General features: G+C 42.3%; 1 protein-coding gene across 10 annotated transcripts in view; it reads right to left on the bottom strand.

Moving 5' to 3' along the window:
• Positions 1-23,852, bottom strand: part of crppa (CDP-L-ribitol pyrophosphorylase A) — a 319,593-nt gene that overhangs the window by 211,733 nt on the left and 84,008 nt on the right. For 3 of the 10 annotated variants that reach the window (XM_063042300.1, XM_063042305.1, XM_063042302.1), the window contains 2 exons: positions 13,794-13,886; positions 42-179 (listed from right to left, as the gene is read on the bottom strand). The exons of 1 other annotated variant lie outside the window; for it this stretch is intronic. In XM_063042300.1, the coding sequence (XP_062898370.1) occupies positions 42-179; positions 13,794-13,886 (231 nt within the window). The remainder of the gene's footprint in view (positions 1-41; positions 180-13,793; positions 13,887-23,852) is intronic. 6 more of the 10 variants (XM_063042303.1, XM_063042307.1, XM_063042309.1 and 3 more) reach the window with 3 other exon arrangements.

Here is a 23,852-nt window from a genome sequence, read left to right as displayed (position 1 = left end):
CATCTCCCCCTCCCCCTCCAGCTTTCAAATCCCTTACTCACTCTTCCTTCAGTTAGTCCTGACGAAGGGTCTCGGCCTGAAACGTCGACTGCGCCTCTTCCTATAGATGCTGCCTGGCCTGCTGCGTTCACCAGCAACTTTGATGTATGTTGCTTGAATTTCCAGCATCTGCAGAATTCCTGTTGTATGCATACATCAGGATGCTTTTCATTAACTAGAGCTTGGCATTCAATACTATCATTCTCTCAAAACTAATCAATAAGCTTCAAGACCTCGGCCTCAATACCTCCTTGTGCAACTGAATCTTCGATTTCCTCACTTGTAGACCCCAGTCAGTTCAAATTGGCAACCACATCTCCTCCACCATCTCCATCTGCACAGGTGCACCACAAGGCAGTGTGCTTAGCCCCCTGCTCTACTCACTTTATACTTATGAATGTGAGGCTAAGCCAAGCTCCAATGACATATTTAAGTTTGCTGTTGTTGGCCAAATCAGAGGTGGTGACAAATCAGTACATATGAGGGAAAATAAAATCTGGCTGAGTGCTGCTACAACAAAAACCTCTCACTCAATATCAGCAAAAGCAAAGAGCTGGTTATTGTCTTCAGGGGGGGGAAACCAGAGGCCCATGAGCCAGTTTTCATTGGGATCAGAGGTGGAGAGGATCAACAACATTAAGTTCTCCAATGTTATCATTTCAGAGGGCCTGTCCTGGGTCCAGCATGCAAGTGCCACTATGAAGAAAGCACAGCAGCACCTCTAGTTTCAGAAGTTCGCGAAGATTCGGCATGACATCTAAACTGTGGCAAACTTATATAGGTGTGTGGTGGAGAGTATACTGACTGGTTGCTCATGGCCTGGTATGGAAACACCAATGCCTTTGAACAGAAAATTCTACAAAAAGCAGTGGATATAGCCCAGTCCATCACAGGTAAAGCCCACCAACAAGCCAATTTTCTACCCAATTTGCTGTCTGAAAATGCACTCCATCAAGTGTAATTGTTTATGGTCTACAAACAAATCTTGCACTGTATTGCTCAGCTCATGATATCTCGCAGTTAGTTTGCTTTAAAAGATATTGATCATATACTTGCTGCGGCAAGGTAAGCTGGAAAACACATCTTGAAGGTCAACGAGAGACCAATTAACATTACCAATCAAGGTCATTCAAATTAGGTTGCGGCTTAGCTCTTATCTAGACCTAATTCATCAGCTGGAAATGCTGGCTATCAAAGCTGTTCGATTGAGAACTGCTGGCATATTATACAAAATGAAGTATGAACATTGGGGAACACATCACACAGCTTTTACACATCATATTTATAAGACCTACACCTGCATGCAGTTCCTGACTGCACCACCCAATTTCCACTTGTCACATTTTATCACACTTAAGTTAACGCATTCCCATTACGATTTCTGCATCCGTAGTCGTACTAGGTTTTGCCAACACTAACTTACAGGCAGCAATTACAACCTCCCGTGGTGCACCTTGTGTCAAGCACCATCCAGCTAAAACATGTGTTTTTCCCCCTCTGACATCAATTAATAAGAAACTTTTCTTTGAAAAACTAAACAAACTTAAAGTGTTGTTTTCTTGGGTCTTCAGGATATCCTGTTTACTTTCCTATTGACCTCAAAGGTTGTGAGCTTTTCCTGAAACCAGTCAAACATCGGTATGCCTATAGAATCTCCTAGCAGTAAATAAATTAAGTCTCAGCCTGTGTTCTATTAACTCAAAAAAAATTTTCCACCATGTTGGGGGTGTTTTCAAGCATCAGTTTGGTAAGGATATGGCCACAATCATTTGAATAATCCCTAAACAACATTGCCATGGTTAACAGAAATAGCTAGGCATTCTAATAGGTATGCATAGGGGCAACTCAGGATATGTAGAAACACAGAAAACCTACAGCACAATACAGAACCCTTTGGCCCACAGTGTTTGCCGAACATGAACTTACTTTAGAAATTACCCAGGGTTACCCATAGCCCTCTATTTTTCTAAACTCCTTGTACCTATCCAAGAGTCTCTTAATGTAAAAGACCATATCGTATCCACCTCCACCACCACCATTGCCTGCAGCCCATTCCACGCACTCACCATTCTCTGCATAAAAAAAAATTTACCCCTGACATCTCCTCTGTACCTACTTCCAAGCACCTTAAAACTGTGCCCTCTCGTGTTGCCACAGTTTGAGATTTCCTGCTTTAAGAGCTCCCACCACTATAGTTGCAACAGATTGTCCTTTCTTGGTTGTTCTTGAAATATTACTTGTTGCTGTGTCCATGACCTTGGGTGGTTTATTACACCCAAGTTCACCTCTTCCTCTCATATTCCAACCCTTTCATACCTGCCCTCTTCTCACCAAATTAGACATAGACTCAGTTTCAAATCTGCAGTTACCATTTTCTACTTAAAGTCTATATGTTTAACTTCAATTCGCTCTGCAGTTATTTATCCGTCCAATTCAATGAAACATCATCCAATTTACTGCATCTGTCGGATGAAGTGTTGAAGTCCATTAAAGCCGATAACAGATGCTCAACAAGTCCCAAGTCTTTTGAAGGCAGTAAAGTCTCTGCCAGTCAAGATAGTGCCTTCAGTCGACATCTTCTGGATAGATCATGAAACCACATATTTAACTTATTTAATGTCTATTTCTCATCTTGAATGTGATTCTGGAACTGTTGGAAACTGTGTTTTGCTGTTTAGTGATCGTTTGGGTGCTTCAGTGCTCTGCAGTCTCCGAGAGGATTCTGGGGGGCAAAGGCAGCGTGCGGGAACCTCTTGGCAGACAGGCCATAGGATAGGGTGCAAGCCAATGTTCGACTCCATTTTGCCGATTAAAACGAGGGAGATTGAAACATCGAGGCGAATGCAGAAGGTGAGCACCAGCTGGCTGCCTTTTGATCACTGAGGATCACTCTGCTACGCTACCGGAGAGGGGACAGCCTGCCACTGTGGCTGGAGAACGTTGCCCAGGTTTTCTGCATTTTGGATGTGGACTTGGACTATAGACTTTTCTCAGTCTTACAGTTGTTTCAGTATTCTGTTTGTTGCCTGATCTCTCTCATATTTTTTGTGCGGGGGGGGTGGTATTTGGGAGTTGATGTGTCTATTCTGTTTTGTTCATTTGTTTTTGTATGGGAGGAGGGATTTTTGTTCATATTTTTTGTGCGGGGTGGGGATTTAGAGGTGATGTGCCTGTTCTGTTTTTGTTCGCTCTTTTGAGTGGGGTGGGGGGATTTTGGGGTTGATGATCACACAATCTTTCATTTCTTTTGTTTCTTGGTTTCACGGCTACCCAGAGAAGGAGAATTACAGAGTTGTAGACTTTGATAATAAATGAAACTTCAAACCCAGAGCAGGACAACGGTATACCTGTGAATCACCATTACATGACAGATTCAGTTCTTAAAGTTACACTCATTCTCTGTATGTACTAAAAGTGATCCCACACAAGAGCAGTTCAAGGTACAGAAATTTACCCTTACAGAACTCAGATTACTACCCAAATATTTGAGATAAGGTATAGAATTTGCTCCTCCAGAACTTAAATGAAAAAAAGTGAAACTTTTCCAAAGTTGTGTTTTTTGATGCATGCATACGTACACGCTTTGTATAGCAGAAAATGATAACACAGACAGTTTTCTATGAACTTAACACCCACCCTTCTGTAATGCGTGGCTTACCTCTACACTACTTCCCCTTTGCAAAATACTTACAAGTTCAAGCAAACTACCTGCTAGATCATTGAGCAGTATGCTCTCCCCATTAGTATTAACTGTGCCAGACATATTACCGCAGTACAATTATTTCCAAACATGGAATTTAAATATTAATGTAAACTATAAGACATAGGAGCAGAATCCACCTGTTCTGCCCAAAAAAGATGGCGCCGCATACACAGCCATGTTGCAAGCTCCATTCCAACTTTACAGTATACTTTCGATTTCTGAGATTTCCTTCACATTTCTTGTTCAAGTAGCTGATAGTCACATAAGATACGATAGACTGACTCTCCTGAACATCCGGAAGATGCATTTTCTACACTGGGATCCCCTGCTTGCGTAATCAATGGGAGACTCACCTACTACGCCACTACCTCAGAAGCAGCGCCGGAGACAAGGAGAAGGGCCGGCATCCTGGTAAGGTTGAGACAGTGTGCTGATCAGCCACCGCACCCTAGCATACTCCTGGCGAACATTCAATGCTTGGACAATAAGCTGTGCAAAATGAGAGCCAGAATCTCCTACCAGTGGGAAACAAAGGAATGCAAAGTTTTGTGCTTCATGGAGCCCTGGCTGACGGAGGAGAAATCAGATCATGCTATTGAGCCTTCTGGGTTCTCCCTGCCCAGACGGACAGGTGTAAAAACCTCTCTGGGAAGAGTAAAGGAGGTGGGGTATGCTTCATAGTCAATAATGCCTGGTGCGAACCCCGGAGCATGCATGCCCACAAATCCTTTTGTTCCCCGGATCTGTTGCACTCACCTCAAAAATAAGCGAATGCTTTGAGAGGTTGGTCAAGGACCACATCTGCAGCTTGCTGCCATCCACACTGGACTCTCTACAATTTGCCTACCGACACAATTGATCAACAGACGACGCAATAGCCACAGCTCTACACACCACCCTTACACATCTGGAGAAGAGGGATGCTTATTTGAGAATGTTGTTAATCAACTACAGTTCAGCATTCAACACCATAATTCCCTCCAGGCTTGACAAGAAGCTCAGAGACCTCGGCCTTCACCCTGCCTTGTGTAGCTGGATTCTGGACTTCCTGTCAGATTGCCGGCAGGTGGTAAGAGTGGGCTCCCTCACCTCTGCCCCGCTGACCCTCCACACAGATGCCCTTCAGGGCTATGTACTAAGCCCTCTCCTTTACTTTCTGTATACCCATGGCTGTGTTGCCACCCACAGCTCCAATCAGATAATTAAATTTGCAGATGATATTGCACTGATTGGCCTAATCACAAATAATAATGAGGCAGCCTACAGAGAGGAAGTCATCACCCTGACACAGTGGTGTCAAGAAAACAATCTCTCCCTCATCGTTGCAAAAACAAAGGAGCTGGTTGTGGACTACAGTAGAAATGGAGACAGGCTAACCCCTATAGACATCAATGGATCTGGGGTTGAGAGGGTGAACAGTTTGAAGATCCTTGGCATAAACATCACTGAGGATCTCACATGGTCTGTACATACTGGCTGTGTGGTGAAAAAGGCACAACAGCACCTCTTTCACCTCAGACAGTTGAAGAAGTTTGGAATGGCCCCCTAATTTCTAAGAACTTTCTATAGGGGCTCGACTGAGAGCATCCTGACTGGCTGCATCACTGCCTGGTATGGGAATTGTACCTCCCTCAATCGCAGAGAGTGGTGCGGACAGCCCAGCACATCTGTAGATGTGAACTTCCCACTATTCAGGACATTTACAAAGATAGGTGTGTAAAAAGGGCCCAAAGGAACATTGGAGACACGAGTCACCACAATCACAAACTGCTCTAGCTGCTACCATCTAGGAAACGGTACCACAGCATAAAAGCCAGGACCAACAGACTCTGGGACACCTTCTACCACCAGGCCATCAGACTACTCAATTCCTGCTGACGCAACTGTATTTCTATGTTGTATTGACTACCCTGTTGTACGTACTATTTATTACAAATTACTATAAATTGCACATTGCACATTTGAATGGAGAAGTAACGTAGATTTTTATTCCTCTTTTGGATCCTCTCCAATGCCAGTACATCCTTTCTTAGATAAAGGGCCAGATCTGCTCACAATATTCCAAGTGCGGTCTGACCAATATCTTATAAAGCCTCAGCATTACATCCTTGCTTTTATATTCCAGTCCTCAAATGGCATACTAACATTGCATTTGCCTTCCTTACTACCAATGCAACCTGCAAGTTAACCTTTAGGGAATCCTGCATGAAGACTCCCAATTCCCATTGCAACCTTGATTTTTGAATTTTAAAAAAGTCTATGCCTTTATTCCTTCTACCAAAATGCATGACCATACACTTCCTGACACCGTCTTCCATCTACTACTTCTTTTCTCTTTCTCCTAATCTGTCCAAGTCCTTCTGCAGACTCCCTGCTTTCTCAGTACTACCTGCATATACACTTATCATTGTATCGTCAGCATTCTTGGCCACAAAGCCACCAATTCTAAGACCCAAATCATTGACATAAAGTGAAAAGTTACAGTCACTCCACTGATCACGACTGTAACTGATCAGAAAAGGACTCCCTTTGTCAAACAGCCAATGCTAGTATTTTTCTTGTAATATCAAGGGCTCTTAACTCATTTGGCAGCCTCATGTGAGGCACCTTGTCAAAGGCCTTCTGAAAATCCAAGTAAACAATATCCACTGATTCTCCTCTGTCAATCCTGCCTGTTATATCCTCAAAGAATTCCAGATTCGTCAGTCAATTTTCCCCTTAAGTAAACCACGCTCACTTCAGTCTATTTTATCATACGCCTCCAAGTATCATAAAACCTCACTCTTCCTAATGGATTCCAACATCTTCCCAACCAGCGAAGTCAGCCTAACTGACCTAGAATTTACTATCACAGGTAGACAAGGTTGAAACAGAAAGTTTTTAGCACATTAGCCTTCATAAATCAAAATAGTGAGAACATGAGTTGTGATGCTATGTTGAATTTGTTTGAAACATTGATGAGACCTAATTTGGAGTATTGCACGTTGTTCTGATCACCTACTGACAAGAAAGGTATTAATAAGATTGAAAGAGTACAGAGAAAATTTACAAGGATATTAGCTGGTCTACAGGGCCAGAGTTATGAGAGGAAGGTTGAACAGATTAGGACTTTATCCCCTGGAGCATAGAAGAAATACGGGAGATTTGATAGAGGTTTACAAAATTATGAGGGATATAGATAGGCTAAATACAGGTGACCCCGCTTTTCGAACGTTCGCTTTACGAAACCTCACTGTTAATAAAGACCTACATTAGTTACCTGTTTTTGCTAACAGAAGGTGTTTTCACTGTTATGAAAAAAGGCAGCACGCAAAAAAAGCAGCACACGTAAAAAAGCAGCGCACGCCCTGAGCAGCCGCTCTCCCCCGGATTTGGAACGGCATCCTCGCCGGCACTGCTTAAACACGTGCGTGTGAGCAGCCGTTTGCAAGATGCGTTCTAAGGTATCGGAGAGCCTCAAAGAGCTCGTAAGGGTGTTACACTTAGTGTAAAACTAGACATAATTCAGCGTTTCGATCATGGTGAACGAAGTAAGGACAAAGTGAGTTTGGCTTGTGGAAGTTGACCAAGATGAGGCTGAAGAAGTTTTGCTGTGCCATGACTAAGAACTGATAGATGAAGAGTTGATGCAATTGGAAGAGGAAAGGATAACAATCGAAACCGAATGCAGTAGCAAAAGTGAAGTCATCCAGGAACCAAACGTGAAGCAACCGCATGAGATTTTCGCTGCAATGATAAAGTGCGACTTTAATTTTGAAAGGGTACGTCGGTTTAGGGCATATTTGCAGGATGGTTTGAGTGCTTACAAAGAACTGTATGATCTAAAAAATGCGCAAGGCTAAGCAATCAAGCAAGCCTTCCAATCAGCTACAGCAGACGACGATCCTCGACCTTCGACATCGAGGCAGGCAGACATAGAAGAAGATGACCTGCCTGCCTTGATCGACAATGAGGTAACACCCCAGTGTCCCAACCCCCAGACAGATACCAGTTCGCGGAGAATGCAGCGATAGCTGGAACGCACTCAGCACATCTTTAAGAAAAAAAGCCGAAATAAACAAGCTAATTAATTAGGTGCCGCCAGGCTTGTAAATGTCAGCCCAGATCAGAGGCAATTGCTGACTAATTAATTAATTAGCTTGCTTATTTCGGCTTTTTTTTTTAAAAGATGTGCTGGGTGCGTCCCGGCCACTGCTGCACCCTTGTATGCTTCACGGACTGGTATCGGTTCGCTGCCCGGAGGGTGGGGGCCACTGCACCACCCCAGACTCCGACAACTCAGCCTAACACACCATCATCAGTGTGCTCGATGTCTTCACGATTCCCGTAAGTGATACTACACTGTACATACATTATTTCTACTTTATATCGGCTGTGTATTTTTACGTGTTATTTGGTATGATTTGGCAGCTTCATAGCTTAAAGGTTACTGGAGAGCGCTTGCGCCGTGTTTCTGCCAAGAGCCCTTGCGTGAGATTGCAGCTACGGAGAACAGTGCGCAATGATTGTGGAAAAGTATTTCTACTTTATATAGGCTGTGTATTTATCATATCATTCCTGCTTTTACTATATGTTACTGTTATTTTAGGTTTTATGTGTTATTTGGCATGATTTGGTAGGTTATTTTTTGGGTCTGTGAACGCTCACAAATTTTTCCCATATAAATTAATGGTAATTGCTTCTTTGCTTTATGACATTCCGGCTTATGAACCATTTCATTGGAATGCTCTACCTTCGGATGGCGGGGGAAACCTGTACAAGTAAAAATTGTTTCACTGAGGCTGCCCAAGACTGGAATTAGAGGTCATAGGTTAAAGTTAAAAAATGAAATACTTAAAGGGAACCTCAGAGGGAACTTCACTCAGTGGGTGATGTGAATGTAGAACTGCCAGTGGAATGGTGGATGTGGGTTTGATTTCAACATTTAAGGGAAATTTGAATAAGTAAATGGATGGGAGCGTATGGAGGGCTATGGTCCAAGTGGAAGTCGAAGGGCCTAGGCGGAATAACAATTCAACACGGACTAGAAGGACCCGTTTCTGTGCTCTGTAACTCAATGACAGTCCTGAGCAAAACTTATAACAGTGCTTTCTGCACTGGTTTGTAATACATGGTTAAAATGTTGTTTCAGCTTGTTATCCTGACCCTCCATTCAAATAAACAACATTTTAGGCATTGGATTCATGCTATTAAACATGGACGTGCATTGTATGAAGTTGACAACATATTTATGTTTCTGTTATAAGAGAAGTATTTTTTTTAAAAAGATATTTGGCATAAGACCATAAGATATAGGAGCAGATGTAGGCCATTCGGCCCATCGAGTCTGCTCCAATTCTTCCGGTCATCCCCACTCCCCAAACCCTTTGATGCCCCGGCTAATCAAGAACTGCCTTAAATGCACCCAATGACTTGACCATCACAGCCACACGTGGCAACAAATTCCACAGATTTACTACCCTCTGACTAATTTCTCCGCACCTCTGTTCTAAACAGATGTCCTTCAATCCTAAAGTCATGCCCTCCTGTCCTAGACTCTCCTACCATGGGAAATACCTTTGCCATATCTAATCTGCTCAGGCTTTTTAACATTCGGAATGTTTCTATGCGATACCCCTCATTCTCCTGAACTCCAGGGAATACAGTACAAGAGCTGCCAGACGTTCCTCATATGGTAACCTTTTCATTCTTGGAATCGTTCTCATGAAACTTCTCTAATCCTTCTCCAACGTCAGTATATCCTTTCTAAAATAAGGAGCCCAAATCTGTACACAATACGCCAAGTGTGGTCCTACGAATATCTTATAGAGCCTCAACATCACATCCCTGCTCTTATATTCTAACCTCTAGAAATGAATGCCAACATTGCATTCGCATTCTGCACCACCAACTCAACCTGGAGGTTAACCTTTAGGGTATCCTGCACAAGGACTCCCAAATCCCTTTGCATCTCTGCATTTTGAATTTTCTCTCCATCTAAATAATAGTCTGCCTGTTTATTTCTTCCACCAAAGTGCATGACCATACACTTTCCAACATTGTTCATTTGCCACTTCTTTGCCTATTCCCCTAAACTATCGAAGTCTCTCTGCAGGCTCTCTGTTTCCTCAACATTACCCGCTCCTCCACCTATCTTTGTATCATTGGCAAATTTAGCTACAAATCCATTAATCCTATAGTCCTAATTATTGACATACATCATAAAAAGCAGCAGTCCCAACACCAACCCCTGTGGAACTCCACTGGTAACAGGCAGCCAGCCAGAATAGGACCCCTTTATTCCCACTCTCTGTTTTCTGCTGATCAGCCAATGCTCCACCCATGCTAGTAACTGCCCTGTAATTCCATGGGCTCTTATCTTGCTAAGCAGCCTCGTGTGCAGCACCTTGTCAAAGGCCTTTTGAAAGTCCAATTACACCACATCTACTGCATCTCCTTTGTCTACCCTGCTTGTAATTTCCTCAAAAAATTGCAGTAGGTTATTCAGGCAGGATTTTCCTTTCAGGAAACCATGCTGGCTTTAGCCTATCTTGTCATGTGCCTCCAGTTATTCCATAATCTCATCCCTAACAATCGATTCCAACAACTTCCCAACCACTGATGTCAGGCTAACTGGTCTATGGTTTCCTTTCTGTTGCGTCCCACCCTTCTTAAATAGCGGAGTAACATTTGCAATTTTCCAGTCATCCGGTACAATGCCAGAATCCATTGACTCTTGAAAGATCATCATTAATGCCTCCACAATCTCTGCAGCTACTTCCTGCAGAACCCAAGGGTGCATTCCATCAGATCCATGAGATTTATCTACCCTCAGATCATTAAGCTTCCTTAGCACCTTCTCAGTTGTAATTTTCACTGCACATGGTTCACTTCCCTGACACTCTTGAATGTCCGGTATACTGCAGATGTCTTCCACTGTGAAGACTGATGCAAAATACGCATTTAGTTCCACTGTCACCTCTGCGTCTCTCATTACAATATCTCCAGTCTCATTTTCTATTGTCATATATCTACCCTCAACTCTCTTTTACCCTTTATATACATAAAAAAGCTTTTAGTAACTTCATTGATATTAGTCGCCAGCTTCCTTTCATAATTCATCTTTTCCTTCCTCATGATCTTCTTAGCTTCCTTATGCAAGCTTTTAAAAGCTTCCCAAACCTCTATCTTCCCACTAACTTTGGCTTCCTTGTATGCCCTCTCTTTTGCTTTTACTTTGGCTCTGACTTCACTTAGCAGCCACGTTAGTGTCTTTCTTCCATTTGAAAATTTCTTATTTGAGTTATATCCATCTTGCACTTCCCTCATTTTTCACAGGAAGTTCAGCCATTGCTGCTCTGCTGTCTTTCCCGCTAGTGTTCCTTTCCAGTTAACTTTGGCCAGTTCCCCTCTCATGCCATTGTAATTTCCTTTATTCCACTGAAATACCAACATATTGGAATTTAATTTCTCCTCCTCAAATTTCAACGTGAACTCGATTATATTGTGATCACTGTTCCCAAAGGTTTCCTTAACCTTAAGCTCTCTTATCACCTCCGGATCATTGCACAATACCCAATCCAGCACAGCCAATCCCCTACTAGGCTCAACAACAAGCTGTTCTAAAAAGCCATCCCTTAGATATTCTACAAATTCTCTCTTGAGGTCCAGTACTGGCCTGGTTTTCCCAATCCACTTTCATGTTTGAATCCCCGACAATTACCATGACATTGCCCTTCTGACATGCCTTTTCTATCTCCAGCTCAAATTTGTAATCCACATCCCAGCTGCTGTTTGGAGGCCTGTATACAACTGCCATTAGGGTCCTTTTACCCTTGCCATTTCTTAACTCAACCCATAGAGACCCTACACCTTCCGATCCTATGTCATCCCTCTCTAATAATTACTTCTTACACACAGGGCCACACCACTCCCTCTGCCTACTAATCTATCTTTCCGATACACTGTATTTCCCTGGACGTTCAGCTCCCAGTGGCAGCCATCCTTTAGCCAAGTTTCAGAGATGGCCACAACGTCATACTTGCCCATCTGTAGCTGAATTACGAGATTGTCCATTTTATTTCTTATCCTGCGAGCATTCAAATACAACACTTTCAGTCCAGCAACATACATCAAAGTTGCTGGTGAACGCAGCAGGCCAAGCAGCATCTATAGGAAGAGGCGCAGTCGACGTTTCAGGCCGAAGGGTCTCGGCCTGAAACGTCGACTGCGCCGCTTCCTATAGATGCTGCTTGGCCTGCTGCGTTCACCAGCAACTTTGATGTATGTTGCTTGAATTTCCAGCATCTGCAGAATTCCTGTTGTTTACTTTCAGTCCAGTATTTGTTGCTTTCTGTTTTAACTGCACCACGCCTCTATCGCCCTGTAACTCATCCCACTGGTTGTGATTATGCCTCAACTCCTGCCTATCCTTTCTATCATCTCTGTGGCACACTATCTTTGATTTATTTTTGTTTTCCCCTTCCTCAGCCCTAACACTCCGGTTCCTATCTCCCTGCCAAATTAGTTTAGACCCTTCCTGACAGCTCTATTAAACATGCCTGCTCGGATATTAGCCCCCTTCGGGTTCAGGTGTAAACTGCCCTTTTTGTACAGGTCATGCCTCCCCCAGAAGATGCCCCAATGGTCCAGGAACCGGAAGCCATACCCCTACACCAGTCTCTCAGCCACGCATTAATACGCCTGATCATGCTATCCTTGCGCTTCTTAGTATGAGAGGCATAGAGCGGAATTGAGAGAAATCACAGATTTAATTGACTGTATTGATTTATATTGCAAATCATTCAAGAACAGTAACTTTGATAGAGGACTGTAGAGATATTTACATTGACTATGTTGAAGTGACAGGCCAAAGACCCGGGCAGCGGGAAGGCAACATAAATTGCTCCACTTGAATCACAGAAAGGGGCTAAATAAAAACATTCAGCAAGTCAGGCAGCCTTTGCGGCAAAGATCCTATTCTGACAAAGAGTTTTCAACGTCAAACCTTAACCCTGTTTCTGCTTCCACAAATGCTAACCTACTGAGCGTTTCCAGCATTTTCTGCTTTTACTTCAGATTTTAATGCAGAATGAATATATTTAGTAATATGACATAAAAGCCTGTAAGCATGGGGACCCACACCTTCAAAGTTAACTGCTGGGAGTACATATGGATTGGATTCTACAGAAGAAGGTGTTCACATGTAGATAAATGCCCTGGTAGAATGTGAAACAGGCAGTGTGGATGCAGTTTTGACAGCTGAAGGATTGCAGTGTTGGTATTTAGGATTATCTACAAACAGTATGGTGAGGCTCTGCAGACTCAGAGCACAAGTAGTCTTCTCTGAAGTTATGAGTAGTAATCCTCAGTTGCCAAAGGAGGATTCTGAAGTACTGAAAGCCTTACTTTATTTCTGCAGATATGCACAGAAATCCCTTGGTGAAAACAACAGACAAAAAGCCATTTAGGTCTATAATGAATTGGCAATAAACACAGTTAGAAACACATATTAATCACCCCATACAATCTCAACTTGATAGCAGAGATCCATCTTAAAAATACTAGTCTTGAAATTATTGTAACTCAAGCACTACAACAGAGAAGCCTTGGATATTACCATAACCATAGAACCATAGAAACCACAGCACAGAAACAGGCCCTTTGGCCCTTCTTGGCTGTGCCAAACCATTTTCTGCCTAGTCCCACTGACCTGCACACGGACCATATCCCTCCATACACCTCCCATCCATGTATCTGTCCAATTTATTCTTAAATGTTAAAAAAGAACCCGCATTTACCACCTCGTCTGGCAGCTCATTCCATACTCCCACCACTCTCTGTGTGAAGAAGCCCCCCCTAATGTTCCCTTTAAACTTTTCCCCCCTCACCCTTAACCCATGTCCTCTGGTTTTTTTCTCCCCTTGCCTCAGTGGAAAAAGCCTGCTTGCATTCACTCTTATCTATACCCATCATAATTTCATATACCTAAAAATTATATTGCTTCTGATACAATAACTTGTAACATAAAATAAAGGGAAAATTCAGCATGATAAATATATTTCATACTCACATTTATGTAAATAAAGTTATAATATAGTCCTGAAGAGATGGCCTGAATACAATGGCTCTCTTTACTCGATGAATACTTCACCAAATCCACCTGCTAGCAGAGAAGGAAAATTAATGAAATGTGGACTTCATTACTGCAAAAACGAAGCTTTGATAGGGAACACACGACATAGGTTTTAGGGAAACATTGGCAAAACTTTATAATATTCCAAAGGCAAATTTTATGAAATACAGCACCATTTAATTTGGTAATCATTGAATGGATACTTTACCATTAAAATGTATGTTAAACTGAATCACATATGATGGTTTCCTTATCAGACTATCAATTCTCTAATTTTCCAAGCGTGGAGAATTTGCTAGCCTTAAAGATCGACTGAATTACTCTCATTCCTGGTACAAGTGATCAATTTTTTACTGGATAGAATCCTTCCAAGTTCCCTTGGCACATTCAGCAAATATATTACACGATATCCAGGCACCTTTTAAATATGGCCATGGTTTCTGCTTCCCTGTTCTTGCAATGAGCGAGACTGATATCATACACTGGGTAAAAAAAATCTTTTCCCCGTAATCCTATCAATATGTGCCTCCCTTTTTAATTCCTTACTGAGGAAAACAGGTTCTTCACATTGCTTCATTTGAGACTCCTCATAATTTAATGCACATCAATTTTGCAGTCCTGTTATCTTCAAGGATTAATGGATGTGTACTCCAAGTTTTCTTTCTACCTCCACAACTTTTCAATCTCCTCCTGTTTCTTGGCTTGTTAGAAGTCCTTAATGCATTACCTCACAATTCTCTGAATTATATTTCATTGATCACAGTGGATTTAATTTGGCTTTCTTTTGACACAGGTCAACAGAAAAAGACTCTTTCGTGTCAAAGTGAAAACAGATCTCTGCAAAGTGAAAACACAAAATAATTGACTGCATTAGTATTCACCCCCTTTCAGTCAGTATTTAGTAGATACACCTTTGGCTGCAATCACAGCCTTGAGTCTGTGTGGATCGGTCTCTGTCAGCTTTGCACATCTGGACACTGCAATTTTTCCCCATTCTTCTTTACAAAACTGCTCAAGCTGTATCAGATTGCATGGGGATTGAGAGTGAACAACCCTTTTCAAGTTCAGCCACAAATTCTCAATTGGATTGAGGTTGGGACTCTGACTTGGGTACTCCAGGACATTGGCTTTCACAAACAACAGAAAATCTGCAGGTGGTGGAAACCCAAGGAACACGCTCAAATGCTGGAGGAACTCAGCAAGTCGGGCAGCATCTATGGAAAAGAGTATAGTTGGCGTTTCATGCTGAGACCCTTCAACAGGACTGGAGAGAAAAAGATGAGGAGTCAGAGTTAGAAAGTGGGGGAGGGGAGAAAGAAACACAAGGTGATAGGTGAAACTGGGAGGGGTGAGGGGTGAAGTAAAGAGCTGGGAAGCTCATTGGTGAAAGAGATACAGGACTAGAGAAGGGGAAATCTGATAGGAGGAGACAGAGGGCCATGGAAGAAAGAAAAGGGAAAGGAGCACCAGAGGAGGTGATGGGCAGGTAAGGAGATAAATTGAGAGAGGGAAAAGGGAGTGGTGAAAGGGAGGGGGGCATTACTGGAGTTCGAGAAATCGATGTTCATACCATCAGGCTGGAGGCTACCCAGACGGAATATAAGGTGTTGTTCCTCCAACTCGAGTATGGCCTCATCACAACAGTACAGGAGGCCGTTGACTGACATGGGAAGTGGAATTAAAATAGGTGGCCACTGGCCGATCCCATTTTTTCTGGAAGACAGAGCGTAGGTGCTCGGCGAAGCGTCTTCCAATAACATTGAGCCTCACTGATAAAACAGGGGGCCACACTGGAAGCACCAGATACAGTAACAGAATCACAGGTGAAGTGTCATCTCACCTAGAAGGACTGTTTGGGCCCCTGAATGGCAGCTTTACCACCTGTTCTGCTTGCAGGGATAGTGCCAGGAAGCAGATCAGTACAGAGGGATGAATGGGACAAGGGGGTCATATAGGGAGAGATCCCTGCAGAAAGCAGAAACGGGGCTGGAGGGGAAGGGAGGGAAAGATGTGGTTGGTGGTGGGATCCCATTGGAGATGGCAGAAGTTACAGAGAATTATTTGTTGGAAGAGGAGACCGGTGGGGTGGTGGGAGAATGGGGTGAGGGCAGACGTGCGCGAAATGGAAGAGACACAGATGAGGGCAGTATTGATGGTGGAGGAAGGGAAGCCAGTTTTTTCTGGAGGACATCTCATTTGCTCTGGAATGAAAAGCCTCATCCTGAGAGCAGATGCAACACAGAGGGAGGAATTGAGAGAAGGCATTTTTAATTGAGAGAAGAGTATGGCATTTTATTTTACATTAACTTCGTTGTTTTTAAGCTATTCCTGTATAGCTTTGGCTTCCTGCCTGGGGCCAATTGTCTTGCTGGCAAACAAATCTTCTCCCAAGTCACAGTTCTCTTGCAGACTGCATCAGGTTTTCCTCCAGGATTTCCCTGTGTCTTGCTGCATTTATTTCACTCTCTACCTTTAGAAGCTTTCCAGGGCCTGCTGCAGTGAAGCATCCCCACAGCATGATGCAGCCACCACCATGCTTCATGATAGCAATGGTGTGTTCTTGATAATTAGCGGCGTTTGGCTTATGCCAAATATAGCATTTAGTCTGATGGCCAAAAAGCTCAATTTTGGTTTCATCAGACCATAGAACCCTCTTCCAGCTTACTTCAGAGTCTCCCACATGCCTCCTGGCAAACTCTAAGCAAGATTTCATGTGAGTTTTTTTTTTCCAACAGTGGCTTTCTCTTTGCCATAAAGCTGAGATTGGTAAAGCATCTGGGCAGCAGTTGTTGTATGCGCAGTCTCCCCCATCTTAGCCTCTCAAGTTTGTAACTTCTCCAAAGTTATAGATCTCTTGGTGGCTTCCCTCACGAGTCCCCTTCTTGCACGGTCACTCAGTTTTTGAGGACAGCCTGCTCTAGGCAGATTTACAGCTGTGCCATATTCTTTCCACTTCTTGATGACTGACTTAACTGTACTCCAAGGGATATTCAGTGACTAGTGTTCTTTTGTTTCATGGGGTAGATTTTGCCAGGATACTGAGTCACCAGGAGCTGGACATTCCAGATACAGGTGTATTTTTACTATATTTAATTGAAACACCTTGACTGTGCACAGGTCTCCAAAAACAGATTTCCATTTAACTAATTATGTAACTTCTAAAACCAATTGGCTGCATCAGCGAAGATTTGGTGTGTCATATTAAATAGGGTGAATACTTATGCAATCAATTATTTGTGTTTTATATTTGTAATTAATTTAGATTACTTTGTAGAAATCTGTTTTCACTGCTAAAGAGACTTTTCTGTTGATCATAAAAAGCCAAATTAAATTCACTGTGATTCAATGTTGTAAAACAATAAAACATGAGAACTTCAAGGAGGCTGAATAATTTATATGCAATGTAATATTACCCTATCTGGTGTTGTGTTGCCAGACCATTGGAAACACAACTCCTTTCCTTTGGCCTTACCTAAGGCTACGTCCACACTAGACCATATAATTTTGAAAACACCGGTTTTGCATAAAAACGATAGGCGTCCACACCAGGCGTTTTTGAAAATACCTCCGTCCACATTAAAATGGTTAGTTGGGTGAATCGCCTCCTACTGGGCATGCGCAGGACACATCTACAGAAAACAAGCAAAGAGGAAACAGTATAGTTGCTGCACATTTGTCCAATTACAGACTAGAAACACTTAAAAGAAAATTGCCAAATGATGGACAGCTGCTGGCTCTCGCGCACGAGGACTTAGAACTGAAAAAACAAATACTGGATCGTATGGAGGCAACCGACAGGGAGTTCACGGACAGTATGACCCGGCTGACGATGAACATTGAAAAACTGACACAATACCAGCCCCACAGCCACTACAATAGCTACACATATGGACACACAGACCCCCCCAGGTAGCCCCACCAACATCTTCCCCACTCCCACAGAGGGGCCACCCTGGAAACGTTTCCTACAGCCATAGTCTCTTCACCGATGAAAGGGATGACAGGTTTTTTAAAACCTCCGGTTACCCCGTACACACTACAACGCCCAACTGGCGTTTTCAGGTTTAAACACCCTGGAGAGTGTTTTAGAAAATCTCCATTTTCGGGGGAGGAAAACTCCATTTCAGTGTGGACGGAAGGTCAAAACGAAGAGAAAAAGCTTCGGTTACGGATTTATCCGGTCTAGTGTGGACGTAGCCTAACTAACCAGAGACAAACAGTTGTCTTTGTTTCTAAAGAAGTAACTGTGCATGAAAACAATTTTAAAATGCTTGAAGGGACAAGTTAATTGCTTCATGAGTGAAACATTAAAATTTGCCTCAGGGAGCCCAATCACTCGACACAATCTCATTTGCACATACAGGTGTCCCCCGCTTTACGAAAGTTCGCTTTACGCCACTTCGCTTTTACGAAAGACCTACATTAGTACCTGTTTTCGCTAACTGAAAGAAATCCGGAGGATTTTTGCTTTTACGAAAAAAGGCGCCCGCTTTAAACTTATGTTTACCCCAAGAAAGACTACCATGACTGTGAAGCCTTGCGTGGACAGGTGTGTGCGTATGCGTGTACAGGTGTGTGCGCATGCGTGTACAGGTGTGTGCGCATGCGTGTACAGGTGTGTGCGCATGCGTGTACATGCCAATTTTTTTCTACAAATCAGTTTTGGCTAAATCTTCCTGATTCTGCTAAGTGAAACTATACTGTACATGCATTATTTCTACTTTATATAGGCTGTGTATTTATCATATCACTCCTGCTTTTACTATATGTTAGTGTTATTTTAGGTTTTATGTGTTACTTAGTATGATTTGGTAGGTTATTTTTTGGATCTGGGAACACTCAAAATTTTTCCCATATAAATTAATGGTAATTGCTTCTTTGCTTTACACCATTTCCGCTTACGAAAGGTTTCATAGGAACGCTCTACTGTTGTATAGCAGGGGAAACCTATACCATTAATACAAGAAACAGGACAACCAAATAAAACTGCTATGAATTACCCATATGAAAACCATTTTCATATTTGGAAGAAGATTATTAAAACATATTGATCAGGAATCATGTTGCAGAAATATTTTGAAACAGCATCACACACTGGAAAAATATTGTTTCTCTTTGCCATTTTCTAACTAGTTTTATAATTTGTTGCTTCACCAGTTAACGCTTCACCATGGAGATGTTAAAGTTCTCAGCTTTGGAATGGAAACAGAATAGTCCTGAGGAATAGAAGGGGACTTCAATGTAGGAAACACCATTCTAAATCCACTCACCAGTAGTTTATGCTCCATTCCCCCAAATGCAAGTCTATCCAGTTATCACTTAGGAACTAAGGATCTCTAATAAAGTAGTATAAGGTGGCCAGTAGCTATGCACTCAGACTCAAGAAAGCAAGAAGAGAAGAAACTGCTGGTGTAATGAAACACATTTTAGTCAAAGGAAGAACCAAACATAAAGTATTTCCTTGGGAACATCCAACTTGGCCTTTGCTTTCCTTGAAATTAGAGCTCCCTGTCCAGTATTCTGAACTTCTACACCATTCAGGCATGCAATCAGCCTCAAAAAAATCTTTGGTATACTTTTGCTCTAGTTTTATTAATCTGTGTGCAAATGAGCTATATATTTTACCTAACTCCCTTGCTTTTAAATACTAATCTGATCCAGGTGCTTAAGTTACATTTTGTGTGGTTAATTTGTACTGAAAGTTGCAGCAAAAAATACAGAACAGGTTAGACTCTACAAGGCCTTGTGCTGGAAGAGGAGTGGGGCACTAAGCCCTTCAAACCTATCGACCAAAGAACTGATTCAATGTGGCTTCAACTTTTCTTCAGTGCTAGTTCCTCATAATGCTCAATTCATCAATCTTTCAAATATTTATCCAACTCCAGCGTCCTATACATGTATATAATGACCTGTCTTCTATCACACCAGTCCATTTGGAATAAAGGTCAATACCAATTGCTCTAACAACTGATTGGATCTCTCTGTAAATTTTGTAATTCATGGAGTAGATCACTCTAAGCTTCACTCATTTGCAGTCTGTCTTCACTTCAATAATGATCAGCAAGTCAGCTGACTATTCCTCTGACCAAAGTGCATAGATCCATATTAAAACGCATTTACCAGGTTTTTGACCAATCATTCAAACCTAATATATCCCATCGCAAAATCATGATATAATTCCAGCATAATGTTTCTGACTTTAACAGAATTATAACTGTGGATCACAGAGAAGATTGTGACATTCTTCTGTCAGACCTCAAATTTCCAAACTGTACCTTCCTCCTCCTCACTGCCAACTAAACATTGTCATCTGACTGCTTCTTTCCTTCTTTAAGCCTTACCTTAACAATTACCTCTTTATTTGCTATTTATAATAATGTGTACAAAGCTGGTAAAATAACTTATTTGATTATCATCCAGTATAGCAGCTTGAAGCACTCTGCCAAATTAAATCAGCTACTTAAATACAAGTTCTTTTAAATGGTTAGTGTGTGTAATATATTCACAAATGAACTAAGGGCAAGACTGACCTAGCAAAGAAAAGTGAGTCACTGCTGCATGCTCGATCTCATTGAAATGTGGCAGACACCCTACTTCAGCTGACTTACACCTTTCAACCTGAGGGCTCCTCAATTCATTCGATAGACCATACTGAGGCTCTAAACAAAATTAGAGATGGAGGTGTTTCCTTCTTAATTAACAGCTCATGGTGCTTAACATTTCTGTCAAGCACCTGCTCACCCAGTTTGGAATATCTAACGGTCAGATATCAGCTATATTACCTGCCACAGGTGTTCTCCTCAGCTACTCCGACAGCAGTCTACATCCCACCTCAGATGAACATGAAGCCGGCACTTAATAAACTATATTCTAATGTCAACAGCCTTGAAACGGGATACTCCAAGTCACTTTTCATCACTGTTGGTGACATCACCAAGCCAACTTCTAGAGTGTGTTACCAAAATAATATCAGCATATCTTTTATCCCACCAGAGGCCCAAACACACTTGACCATCGCTATACAACTATCAAGGATAACCGCTGAGCCACTCTCTGTCCACACTTTGGAAAATCAGACCACAAGGCTGTGCTCCAGCTCACTGTACATGAACAGAAACTGAAACATGAAGATCCAGTACAGAAAGTCACGCAATGTTGTTCAAAGGAAATAGCTGAACATCATGGCTACTGGTTTGAGTCAGTAGGCTGATCCATGCTCACCGACTCAATTGCTAGTCCAGATGAATATGTTTCTACCATCAGTGACTTCAACAGCTAGTGTATTGAGGACTGTGTACCAAGTGCTTCCACACCGGAAACTATGGGTGAACTGGAAGATACACTTCTAATGAAGACCAGCCCCGCAGTGTCCAAATCAGGTGACCCTGACCTTTACAATAAATCGAGATATGACCTCCATAGGGCTATCAGAGATGCTGGGAGACAGTACCAGACCAAGATCAAGTCCCAGACCAGCAGTCAGTCGTAGCAAGGCTTACATGCTATAACAGGCTACAAAAATGACATCACTGCCACCAGCACATCCCTTCCCCATAAGTTTAACATATTCTATACACATTTTGAAAAGAAGGGAATGGATATGTCACCACCCACCACAACAGCGTCCTGTGCACCTGAACCCACAATCACCATTGCAAACACAAGATCAGTTTTCCGGAGAGTTCACCCACAGAAAGCTACCGGCCAGGGTGGTGTCTCTGCCTGTGATCTTAGCTGCTGTGCAGATCAGCCAGCAGGGGTATTTGCAGACATTTTTAACCTCGCCCTGTTGCAATCTGTAGTTCCCACCTCCTTTAAGAAGAGCACTATCATCCTGGTCCCTAAGGAAAAGAAGATAATGTTTTTTAATGACCAGAAACCAATAGCTCAGACATTCACCACCATGAAGTGGTCATGGCATGCATTAGCTCCCGCCTCCCAGACAACCTCAGCCCACTGCAGTTACCTAATGCCAAAATAGGTCTTCTGCATATGCCATCTCATTACCCTACTCACATCTCTGGGGCATCTGGACAGCAAAGACACCAATGTCAGACTATTGCTTTTTGACCACAGTTCTGGCTTTAATACTGTAATTCCAAGCAAACAATTCATCAAACCCTGTACCCTGGGGGTCAGCACCTCTTTCTGCAACTGGATCCTCAACTTCCACACCAACAGACTAAATCAGTACGAATAGGCAGTATCGCCTCTGCAGTTATTATTCTGAATACTGGTGCTCCATAATGTTGTGTTTTCAGCTCCCCTACTCTCCTCCCTGTACACTAATTACCACATGGCCAGATTCTGCTCAAACTCCATCTACAAGTTTGTAGATTATACCACTGTAGTGGGCCGGATCTCAAATTACAATGAGTTGGACTACAGATAGGAGATAGAGAGCTTATTACCATGATGTCATGAAAACAACCAATGTCAGCAAAACAAAAGAGCTGGTCATTGACTTCAGAAAGGGAGATGGTGCACACACTCCTGCCTGAGGTCAAGAGCTTCAAGTTCCAAGGAGTGAACATTACCAATAACCTGTCCTGGTCTAACTATGCAGATGTTACGGGCAAGAAAGCTCACCAACACACACCACTACTTCCCCAAGAGGCTAAAGAAATTTGGCATGTTCACATAGACCTTTACCAACTTTTATCAATGCACGATAGAAAGCATCCTACCTGCGTGCATAACAGCTTGGTTTGGCAACTGCTCTGCACGTGATTGCAAGAAACTACAGTGTTGGGGATACAGCTCAGGACAACATGGAAAGATGCCTCCCCTCCACGGACGGTTTATACTTCTTGCTGCCTCAGCAGATTAGGCAGCATCTATGGTGGGGAATCAACAGTCGACATTTTGGGCCAAAATCCCTCATCAGACAGTCTTTGTCTGAAAATGCGATAATTTAGTCCTCTCCATAGACGCTGACTGATCTGACATTGTTCAGGATCTCCAGCATCTCTTGTGTTTGTGAGCATAATCAAAGACTCCACCCACCTGATTGTTTCCCTGCACTGCATTTTCTCTGTAGTCATCGTACTTTATTCTGTATTATCAGTTTTACCTTGTTCTACCTCAATGCACTGTCAAATGATTTGAACTGTATGAATAGTATCCTACATAATTTTTTCACTGTATCTCAGTACATGCAACAATAATAAAAAAATCCCATCTTAATTTTATGACTCTAAAGAGGTCATTGTTTGCTTGCAATATTGAACACTCAACATATCAGCTTTCAATCTACATTTAGAGAATTCATTGTTCAGTCAGTCAGTTCTCCTGTCCAATAGGATTACAGTATGGTCAAACTCATTGATAAATACGTTCCATACTTACACTTGTTAATGGCTCATCTCCGGAATAAAACATTTTTATATACATAAATCAAAGATGTAATATAAAAGTCACCAGCTGGAGAACCACTGGTTGCCTGAATTACCCAGCTCTAACATGAGTTAATTTCCCTTCACATAGAGTTAATGGCACACAAGGTTTTCAATCAGGTCAATGTCCTGTCCAGAGAGGAGGACTGTCATCTTATAGGAGCACTACAAGATAATTAAGTTGTGTCCTTTATTTCCTTTTCTTCATATTCAGCTAGGTTTTTCTTTGTATAGATATTGGCTGATAGTGGTTTAACACATGTTAGGAACTTACAAAGTGAAAATTGGCAGCCTATCCTACTAAGGGAAGCACACACAAGATTCTGGAAGAACTCAGCAAGTAGGCAGCATCTATGAAGGAGAAGATACATTCAGTGTTTCGGGCTGACACTCTTTCCTTCAGCATTTTGTCTGTGTTGCTCAAGATATCCAGCATCTGCAGATCTCTTGTGTTTATGATGTTCTAGTTTGGGAACTGTCACATCTGTGACAATTGTTTCAAAGTGTTTGCATACAGGCTTTCCAATGAATGACACTGGAGAACAATCAAGAATAAAACTCGGTTTAAATATTTCTTTAAAGTATGGGTCCCTTCCTACTT

This window comes from Mobula hypostoma, chromosome 3 (genome assembly GCF_963921235.1).
Source record: "Mobula hypostoma chromosome 3, sMobHyp1.1, whole genome shotgun sequence".
NCBI lineage: Eukaryota > Metazoa > Chordata > Chondrichthyes > Myliobatiformes > Myliobatidae > Mobula > Mobula hypostoma.
The sequence above is the reverse complement of the archived record's forward strand: the minus strand, read 5'-3'. Positions and strand labels throughout refer to the sequence as shown.